This window comes from Mustela nigripes, chromosome 14 (genome assembly GCF_022355385.1).
Source record: "Mustela nigripes isolate SB6536 chromosome 14, MUSNIG.SB6536, whole genome shotgun sequence".
NCBI lineage: Eukaryota > Metazoa > Chordata > Mammalia > Carnivora > Mustelidae > Mustela > Mustela nigripes.
Window position 1 is genome coordinate 35,404,407 of NC_081570.1, and position 10,174 is coordinate 35,414,580.

General features: G+C 48.7%; 2 protein-coding genes across 4 annotated transcripts; one reads left to right on the forward strand and one right to left on the reverse strand.

The window, feature by feature from the left end:
- Nucleotides 1-862: 862 nt before the first annotated feature.
- Nucleotides 863-4,535, reverse strand: CCDC163 (CCDC163 homolog). 2 transcript variants are annotated; one of them, XM_059376503.1, is made up of 10 exons: nt 4,041-4,535; nt 3,919-3,949; nt 3,554-3,741; nt 3,361-3,442; nt 3,013-3,199; nt 2,844-2,911; nt 2,473-2,540; nt 2,071-2,171; nt 1,396-1,529; nt 863-1,149 (listed from the first exon to the last, which is right to left on the reverse strand). In XM_059376503.1, the coding sequence occupies exons 1-10, from the start codon at nt 4,116-4,118 to the stop codon at nt 1,097-1,099; spliced, it is 990 nt and encodes a 329-aa protein (XP_059232486.1). In that variant the 5' UTR covers nt 4,119-4,535; the 3' UTR covers nt 863-1,096. The 2 variants fall into 2 exon arrangements, with proteins under 2 accessions (XP_059232486.1, XP_059232485.1); XM_059376502.1 differs by having other exon boundaries at nt 3,919-3,952; nt 4,041-4,534.
- A 222-nt stretch (nt 4,536-4,757) lies between these two features.
- Nucleotides 4,758-9,443, forward strand: MMACHC (metabolism of cobalamin associated C). 2 transcript variants are annotated; one of them, XM_059374577.1, is made up of 4 exons: nt 4,758-4,871; nt 6,623-6,817; nt 7,914-8,066; nt 8,565-9,443. In XM_059374577.1, the coding sequence occupies exons 1-4, from the start codon at nt 4,791-4,793 to the stop codon at nt 8,982-8,984; spliced, it is 849 nt and encodes a 282-aa protein (XP_059230560.1). In that variant the 5' UTR covers nt 4,758-4,790; the 3' UTR covers nt 8,985-9,443. The 2 variants fall into 2 exon arrangements, with proteins under 2 accessions (XP_059230560.1, XP_059230561.1); XM_059374578.1 differs by having other exon boundaries at nt 7,914-7,955.
- The last annotated feature ends 731 nt before the right edge of the window (nt 9,444-10,174 follow it).

Here is a 10,174-nt window from a genome sequence, read left to right on the forward strand (position 1 = left end):
GTCAGGCTCCCTGCTCCAAAAGGGGTCTTCTTCTCCCTCTCCCTCTGTGCTCGCCCACACACTCTCTCTCTCAAATAAATAAAATCTTTTTAAAAAAAAAATCATGAAATTTCTTTCATTTGGTAAATATACATGTATATACTTATTAAATGACATACATGTATATATTTACTACAATGTAAACTGTATTTCTTAGTGGAGGTCACAGCCCAATAATTCTTTTTTTTTTTTAACATTTTATTTATTTATTCAACACAGAGAGAGAGATCACAAGTAGGCAGAAAGGCAGGCTCAGAGAGAGGAGGAAGCAGGCTCCCCGCTGTGCAGGGAGTCCGACTCAGGGCTTGATCCCAGGACCCTGAGATCACGACCTGGGCCGAAGGCAGAGGCTTAACCCACTGAACCACCCAGGTGCCCCACAGCCAAATAATTCTAAAAGCCACTGGATTAGAGGCAGAAACTGGAAGAAAAGAGACAGGAAACTGCTACAGAAATGTAAGCTGGGTTGGGCTGCTGAAGTTGAGGAGGTATGGTGGGACTGAAGTAAGCCTTAAGAGGCAGAAGCTGGAGATGAGAAGAGGAAGCCTCCTACTACTCAGATCCAGGGCCTACCTGAATGCCTTGCTCTCCTCTGCATCCCTACAGCAATACTGCCCCAGAGCACTGTCCTACCTCATCCTACCCACCAGAACGGGAGCTCTCATTTCCTTCCAAGTTCCACTGAGCGCAGGGTTTGAACTCAGAAGGTATAACTATAAATATCTATGAACTTGGATCTCAGAGAGAGATGGCAGGAAGCAGTCAAGTAACAGGAGGAAGAAAAGGTATAGTATCCCATGTAGGTGCTGACTCACAGAAGATATCAGGAAGGGTTAAAACATTTTATTGCAGTTGGTGGCCAAGGATGGGCAGGCAGTGACAAGCCCCAATAAGGAGGGCAGATACTAGCTAGATCAAGAGAAGAGAGTTAGAGGGGGCCAGAAACAGGGCCTTGGAGGGGAAAAGTGAGCAAAACTACTCATACAAGTCATTACAGGTCACTCAGGAACATTGTGAGGCCCTTAAAGAAGAGGTTCTCCTGCTCAAGGCTCTGGGCCTAGAGCTGTAAGCTGCTGGGCTCCAGTTTAGAAAGTGTGCTCCTCTGAAGATCTAAGAGAGAAAAGGAAGAGAAAACAAACCATCAGCAAGCACTATAATACATACCGAACTAAGCCCTGTGCCCGCCTGATGAGGAGGAACATACAGGTTTAACTTGGGATAAGTAATAACAGAGGATGATGGATCCACAAAAAAAGAGGCAGAGACTCCATTCTACCCAGTACCAAAAAATTAGGCAGCAGACACCCATGAACCTTCAGATTCAGATTCACCCACACCTAGGATCCCTGCCCTTACCTCCACCTAGCTTCCTTAAATGTTCCCAGCTACTATAACTGTCCGGAAGACTGACTTCAGAGCGAGATGAAGAAAGAGACATGGCGAAGGTGGCAGCCACAGGCAGGTTAGATTGGAAGATGTGAACGGAAGTCCTGGAAAGGGAAACAATCATAGGCAGAGATGGTGACTGTAGGACAAGGGGACCCTCTCAGCACAGAACTGTCCTCCATCCTGAGGCCAGAACTCCAGTCTCCTCCCTCTTCATCCTCTAAACATATGAAGATACCTCAGTGACCCTGTATCAAGTAAAGAATGCCCAGTATTATCTTTATGGGCTGAAACCCAGACACTCATACACCCCCACCAACCAATGTCAAATCTATGATAGTTGAGGAGTGCCTGAATGGCTCAATCCGTTGAGCATCTGACTCTTGATTTCAGCTTGGGTCATGATCTTGGGGTTGTGGGATCGAGCTCCACACTGGGCTCTGCACTCAGAACAGTCTGCTTGAGATTCTCTCTCTCCTTTTGCCTGTCCCCTGCTCATGCTCTCTCTCTCTCTCATTCTCTCCCAAATAAATAAATAAATAAATAACATCTTTTTGAAAATCTACAATAACTAAATATTGGTTCCCAATGCCTGGCCTCTGAGACAAATCCCTTCCACTTCCACAAACACCCATATCCCCTGACCTGTGGAAGTTGTGCTCACGCCAGACATCCTGTGCCTCTGTCCTGGCAGCCTCCAGGGTATGACCCTTGCCCTCCTGGCCACTTTGCAGCTGCTCCAACATCTGCCAGACCACAGACCCAGGTAGGCCCAAACCTCTCCCTCTCCAGGAATAATAACCCTCCCCACCACTGGCATATGCAGCACACATGGAACTCTCATGTGGGCAATGACAGTTTCTCAACCTGGAGAAGAGGGCTTGGGAAGAAGAGTTTTGGAGAGAGATAGAGTCAGCACAAGGAAAAGAGAAACAGACAAGGGTGGAAAAGAGTATCCTGGCCTGCTTGCAGATCAGAATAGAAAGAGAAGAAAGGAAGGGGCCTCCACAGGGAAATATGAAGAAAATGGTCCAACCCTAGCCCTACCTTTGAGCTGTGGGCCTGAGCTTGCTGCCCCTCAGCCATCTGTTTCAGCAGCAGCTCCTGGTGCTGGCCTTCAGATGAGAGAAAAATGTAAGGAAGCTATTCTCCAACTTCTTTCCCTTCCCCTCCATGCCTTGTGCCCAGCCTGGTGCTGAAAACTGAGACGGAGCATTCTGGTGTAACTACTGGGAAACTTCCAAGCTGACTGGGGAGACTAGACTCACACCCCGGAGGCAAGACAAAACACTTGGCCAGACTTCTGAGTATCTCAAGCAATCAAAGCTATGGCCACTTATTGGGATAGCAAAAAGACCCTCCAGAAAAGAGAACAGGTGAATTTGTACCTACCCCCAATCTTTTAATCTTTTACTCACTCAGCTGGTCCCTCAGAAGCTTCAGCTCCTCCCGAAGAACCTCTGACTCCTCCCACAGGAGTTGCCGCCTGCACAGATGACAGCAGAGTCATCATAAAGCCAATCAACAAGCCCAGAGGACACTACCAGGAGTTAGAGGCCTGAAGGAGAGAACTTGCCCATCACATACTCATTCTGCAGTTCTTGGCGAAGGCCACTAGAAGCACTGCACTTTCGTGGTCCTGTTTGTATTTGGGCTTGGGCCTGTTCCTGCACCTGGCTTCGAAGAACCTGTAATTCCCTTCTCAGCCCCTCCAGGCGTTGCTCCAGGAGGAGGGCTCTCCGCTCTGGGCCCCCCTGCAGCAACTTTAGTGAAGCTGTAGAGGGACAAGTTAAGTGTCAGCCCTTCTGAGAGCTTTGTACAAGAGCCCAGACACTCCACTTGCAAATCAAGACACAAGTAAGTGCAAAGGTGTGTAACAAAATAGTGTGCATACATAATGAGCTATCCATATGAAAAAAATAACTGGCCAGATACCTTCCAGAGCACAGATCTGATACTTCTGCTGCTCCTGCTCTTCCAGCAGCCCCCGCACAGCCTGCCTTAGTGCCTCAGTCACCTACCCAGGCAAGAAAAACTACATGAGCTACTAGGTAAAGGACTTCCCCAATCCCTGATATCCTCATCTCATACAAACACCACATATAAAACCTAGAAGTCCATGCTTTACCTGAGCCTGGGATTGAAGCTGGGATCGCAGAATACTAACTTCATCCCAGAGAGAAATTGTTCTGTGGGCCTCAGCCCAACTCAGCTTCTCTGGAACAAAGAGAGTCTCTAGACCCCAAGGCTGTCGAGTTTGAACTCCAGTCTGCGGAGGCAAGTGATGAGGGGAAATCCAGGTCCCAGCCAGGTCTCCTGTTGAGGGAGTAAGTAAGGGACAATTTTGAGGCCTATCTTTGGGGGGAAAACAGATGTCTGTTCAGGAAAGAAACCCATTGGAATCTGGAAGGAATAGTGAATGGTACAGGCACTAGAGAAAGGCAGAACCTGGAAAGAGAAAAGGCTAGAGGGTAGCAAAGGGACAACACTTACCTGCTGTGGAGACTCCAAGAGGATACAGCCGCTGCTACAAAAGAAACAGATGCACAGACCAATAAGCTCTGAGTGTCCCTAAACCCAAAACTCCAAATGGGGGCCCTCAGGCGCCCCCTCACCTTAATCCTGGCCACATTTCCATCAGTAGCATTGAGAAGTGTGTCGAGGTGCTCAGACCAGCTCAGGCTCCTACTCATAACCTTTGGCGAGGCTGCGTCCTGGCGTCTTGTGCCCTTGCTCTCCCAGCTCAGAATACCCGAAGCACAGCCCGGTAAAGCCACACGTCAGAGAGTGGGTATCGGGGATGGAATACTAAAGGTATCAGGTCAAAAGTGGGACTAGTCAAGGGAACGGCGCTTGGGGAAACTAGGGGGAAAGCGAAATACTCTGATACGCAGATATCAGGTGAGAGTTGAGAGTGCCGAATCTTGGTCGAGACCACTCCAGATCCAAGACACAGGCGTCATCGCGCCGAACCATGCAACAACTACAGGCGCCACCGGGTTCAAACACTCCTTACAGACCCGGGAAGCGCGACTTCGGACTTGTAGCCGCACTGCCACTTGGGAAACTGAGTTCGTCTCTCACGGAGACAACCGGCGATTGAGGCTACCGAACTACGTTTTGCAAGCGACACGAACACTCAAACCCTGAAGCTTGCCGGGAAACCGAGGCTTTTGGATTCTGTAACTGTTGCTCTCAAGGACCATGTGAACTACATATCCCAAGATGCATTGCACCAAGTCAACGCTATCCCGCTGCTGGTCCCTGTCGTTCCTGGGAAATGGAGTCCAGAGTACCTCGAACTTAACGGACCAGGTTATCCTCAAGACTCCATTCCCCAGCAAGCTCTGCGCGTAGCGTGAGCTATGGAGCCGCAGGTCGCAGAACTGAAGCAGAAGATCGAGGACACGTTGTGCCCTTTTGGCTTCGAGGTTTACCCCTTCCAGGTTGGTTCATCCCTCCTGCCGTGCTGGGCGAGGTGTATGATTGGCCTGGGTGCTACCGGCGTGACCCCGAGTCTTTTGGTCCTTCCCGAGCTCCCCTGGCCCTATGTCCCTCTGACCTACCGGGACAGGGTGTTAGCCGTGACTCCATTTAAAAAAAGTAGAGAAACGGTCGCACCTTTGTCCTTTTACGCCCATATAATGCCATACTGATAAATGGGAGAAACATAATCTAGTGATTTTGTGATCCTGTCACCTTCATATTCAGAAGAAAAAGTGACCTCTGGAGCCAGTCACTTTAGAAGCTTCCTGAAGGAATTAGGATAGGGCAAGGCCTGGAAGTTTTGCGTAGCTAACATTAGGCCATCTGAGGAGGAAAGGGCATTCCTGTTGTTGAACAAGCAAACAATCGGCTGGTTTGTTCATCTACCAACAGAAGAATAATTCATGATGTTGCCAATCACCAGCCCTGGGCTTGATACATAAACTGTGCACTTGCCTGACACAGAAGTCTGGCACCACCACCTACCTACTCTTGTTTACGTAGATCCATTTCCCCCTTATCCAGTGACCCCTGTACTAAGCTGTGTGCTTGTACAAAGCTAAATCAACTCAGCTTGAGCCCTTTGCCTGATGCTTAAGAGCAGCCCACTCCCACCCCTTCCACTGAGTGGCCCACAGCAGTGCTGGAAGAGGTAGGTTGGGTCTAGCTTAAGGACTAATCAGAAAAAATGGAGTTGAGCTACATGAGAAAAGAAGGACGGACGATTATGTATATCCCAAATATCAGGAACAGCTTGAGTAAAGGTGTGGAGGTAGTGGTGGATGGCCATCCAGGTATGGAGAGAGTGAGAATGACTGGTGGGTTAGGTAGACATGGGTGGGTAATGGGAATTACTGTACTGAACAGAGCCAGTCATCTGGGCTCCTACTTCTTACCCTTTCCCTCCCCCACATCCAGTCACACACCAAGACTTTTGGAATCTGTCACCTGAATCTCCCTAATCCATTCCCTTCCTTCTAACCCCTCTGTGCTCTGGTGGTCCAGGCCAGGATTCCTCACTTGGGTTACTGCAGTAACCTGCTTGCTGTTACTCTGCATGCAGTCCATCCTCCACACTGTAGCCAGATCTTTCTAAAACTAATCATGTCTGTTTACTCCTTAAGTCTTTGATGGCTAGCCCTTCGTCACCAAATTAGACCCATATTCCTTAAATTGGTACTCTAGGCCAGTCATAATCTCATGCCTACTGATCTATCCACCCCTTTCTTGCTCCCCTTCACTTCTATCAAACTGGACAATCTGCTGTTTTCCAAATATGCCCTTTTTGCATGTCTTTGCTAATCCTGTGACCTCTCTGTTTATAACCTATAATGGATTCTCCACCCCCCCCCCCGCCATCATTCTGTCAGATTCCTTCCTACCCTTCAAAACAGCTTTCAAGAAGCTTTTTCTAATTTAACAGGACCCTTATCTGGTCCGGTCATTGCACTAATTGCGGTATAATTTCTTTTGGTTCCTAGTTGTTCATGAATGTTCTGCCTCTCTATTCCAAATTCCCTGTCATATTCCCCCATGGAGAAGTCCCCCTATAAATACACATCACTCAGGATCAGTACAAATACATTGACTAAATGAATGAAATGGAGCCTGAGGCAAAATGTAGGAGGCCTTGAATGCTAGGATGAGGTAGGGGCCTAGCAGAGGCCTAAATTGGCCCTCCTATGTGGCCTGAATTTTCTCTCTATTCCAGGTGGCATGGTATAATGCACTCCTGCCTCCAGCCTTCCACCTAACCCTGCCAGGACCTACCCTGGCCTTCCTAGTACTCAGCACACCCGCCATGTTTGACCAGGCCCTCAAACCGTTCCTGCAGAGCTGCCACCTCCAACGACTGACTGACCCTGTGGACCAATGTGTGGCCTACCACTTGGGCCGAGTTAGAGAGGTGAGCAAGGCTTTTATATTCCCCCAGCTTCCAAACCTGTAGCTGCTTCCAGCTCCTCTAAGCTCACTGCAGGACTAGACCTACATAGACCCAAGAGCCACTTCCCAGATAGAAGGATATCCGAAAACCATCCCTGACATTACGATCTCTCCCCATTCTGCTTTCTTACCCCCGTTTCAGCCACCTACTTCTAGCAATCCCCAGGTCTGGAATCAATCTCATTCATCCTACTCAGATGGGCAATTGATTATATGACCCTCAAACCAGAGTTCTCTTGGCCTCCCAATGAAATAGGAATAAGCCCAGCATCTGCCAAGCAGCTCTCACCCCTTTGCCCTAAACCTGAAGTATTTCCCCACCACACATGTGCACCTAAAATACATATACATACATTGTATCTCCCTGAAGTTGGGCCAAGTCTTCATCCACACTGGGACTCTGGAAGGCAGAGACCAGTCACCCCTCATTAATAAATTTTTGTTTAAAGATTTATTTTAGAGGGACGCCTGGGTGGCTCAGTTGGTTGAGCAGCTGCCTTCGGCTCAGGTCATGATCCCAACCTCCTGGTCGAGTCCCACATCGGGCTCCTTGCTCAGCAGGGAGCCTGCTTCTCCCTCTGCCTCTGCCTGCCATTCTGTCTGCCTATGCTCGCTCTCTCCCCCTCTCTCTCTCTGATAAATAAATAAAATCTTAAAAAAAAAAAAAAGATTTTAGAGAGTGTGCAGAGGGAAGGGGCAGAGGGAGAGAGCATCTCAAGTGGACTCTGTGCTGAGGGTGGACCCTGACACAGAGGGCTGTCTCCTGACCCTCAGAGATCAGAGTTGAAACTGAGAATATGACACTCAACCAACTGCACCACGTAAGTGCCCCAGCCCCTCATCATAGAAGCTTCTGAACAAGACCTTATTTCCTTTCAAATGTGGACCCTCCTGGACAGATCATGTTCTTCACAGTGGACCTCTGCAGCCACTCAAGTTTAAGGTCATGCTTTAACTTCAAATGATTTCTGAGGACAGGACCTTAACACAAGTAAGAGCTTTCTGGGGCAAAGTCATGATTCTTTTCATGCTGAAATGAGCTTCCATCTCTATCCCAGAACCTCCCAGAGTTGCAAATCGAAGTCATCGCTGACTATGAGGTACACCCCAATCGGCGCCCCAAGATTCTGGCCCAGACTGCAGCTCATGTGGCAGGGGCTGCTTACTACTACCAACGAAAGGATGTGGAGGCTGACCCCTGGGGGGACCAGGTCAGAGGGCAAGTATGAATGCGTAGGGACTGGGAGAAAATAGTGAAGGCCCCTCAAGATACCAACTCTTAACATTTCTCTCCTGGGTAAGGGATTTGGTAGACACAGTACCAGAGAAAGATGTCAGGTATTGGTGTCTGGATGGCAGGTCGGTCAGGAGCCAGACACCACATGCTTTCTGGAGCCTACCTGGGAACCCATCAGCTCAGAGAACCTAGGCTGTTCTTAAAAATCTGGTTACAGGATGGGTTAGAGCAGTGATTAGAAGATCAGTGGGGAGACTGGGAAGCTAAGGGAGGTGGCTCAGTTTAAGGAATGCACCTTCCTCATGGCCACAGTAAGGTCATGAGAAGGGTGATCTGGGAGAGGAAATGGGGGAGCCCAGCTCTAAGAGAGGTTCAATGTGGAATCAGTGGAATTGAACAAGCCTAGTCTGCAATGATGGTAGTTGGACTTAGTAACCTCCATGACCTTGCTTTTTTTTTAACCCTCTTCCAGCACATATCAGGTGTGTGTATACACCCCCGATATGGGGGCTGGTTTGCCATCAGAGGAGTGGTGCTCCTGCCAGGAATACAGGTGCCAGATCTGCAACCCACAAAGCCTCTGGACTGTGTACCTAAAAGAGCTGACCGAATCACCTTGCTTGAAGGGTTTAATTTCCACTGGCGTGACTGGACATACCGGGATGCTGTGACACCACAGGAGCGCTACTCAGAAGAGCAGAAGGCTTACTTTTCCACTCCACCTGCCCAACGTTTAGCCTTCTTGGGCTTGACCCAGCCCTCAGAGGATCCTAGCTCTAGGCCTGCTGAACTACCTTTTACAGTACTCAGACCCAAAAAACCCCAGAATCCCAGCAGAGTCCAGGGCTGGCTCAGCTCCCGTGTCTCACCACCAGCATCCCCTGGCCCTTGACATCCTCCCTCCCCAGATCCCTACTGATAAGTGGTACTTGCTGGGACTTGTTTTGCTTTTCGGCAAGGCAAGGTTTAATTTTAGGTATATTCTTGATAGAAGAATTACAGAGATCTTCAATGAAGATAAGGCTCAGAATTTAGTCAAAACAAATTAAAACACCCAGAATTCCCACCTGGTTTGGAATATGGATTATTCCTGTGTAGCATTTCTCTTGTTATAAAGTCTTGGGGGCACCTGGGTGGCTCAGTATGTTGAATGTCTGCCTTAACTTAGGTCACAATCCTGGGGTCCTGGAATCAAGCCCCATATTTGGTTCCCTGCTCCTCAGGGAGACAGCTTCTCCCACTCTGACCCTCCCCCCACAATCTTAAAACTGGCTTTCTAAAGGGCTATCATTCACTAATGGCATCTGCCCCATAGGCTTTTTGTAGATAATGAATAAATACATGTAAAGCACTACTGAAACAATGTCTGGCTTATTCAAGAGGGGGGCGGGGGGGGGGCGGGGTTGTGCCTGGGTGGCTCAATGCGTTAAGCCTCTGCTTTCAGCTCATGATCCCAGGATCTTGGGATCGAGCCCAGTGTCAGGCTCTGCTCAGCGGGTAGCCTGCTTCACCCTCTGCCTACTGCTCTGCCTGTGATTTCTGTATCAAATAAAATCTTAAAAAAAAAAAAAAAGTGGTGTCAAGGGGTGCCTGGGTGGCTCAGTCTAAGCATCTGCCTTTGGCTCAGGTCAGGATCCAGGGTCCTGGGATTGAGCCCCAAATGAGCAGGAAGCCTGCTTCTCCCTCTCTGGCTCTGTCAAGTCAATCTTTTAAAAAAAATTTTTTTTTCTTTGAAGTGTTAATCTTTGAATGCCCAGGCAATCCTGTACTGCTGCTTAGAGAGGTCTTGCTTGGATAAATAATGGACTGAAGTAGCTGACAGGTTTCTAGTTAAGAGTTCAGAATACACAACAGACTCAGTTCTCTCCCTTAGCAAGGGCTCAGAAGGCACCCCCACCTTCTCCCCAAACATCCCTCCCTCCCCCAGGACAATAAGGGCCAAAAAAGGCCTACCTTCAAATCAAAGCTAGGATCCAAAGCAACTTAAATGCTCAGCACTGTGGGTTTTTTAGTTTTTTGTTTTTAAGATTTTGAGAGCAAGCAAGCATGCAGCATTAGCAGGAGCCCAACAGGGCACTTGAT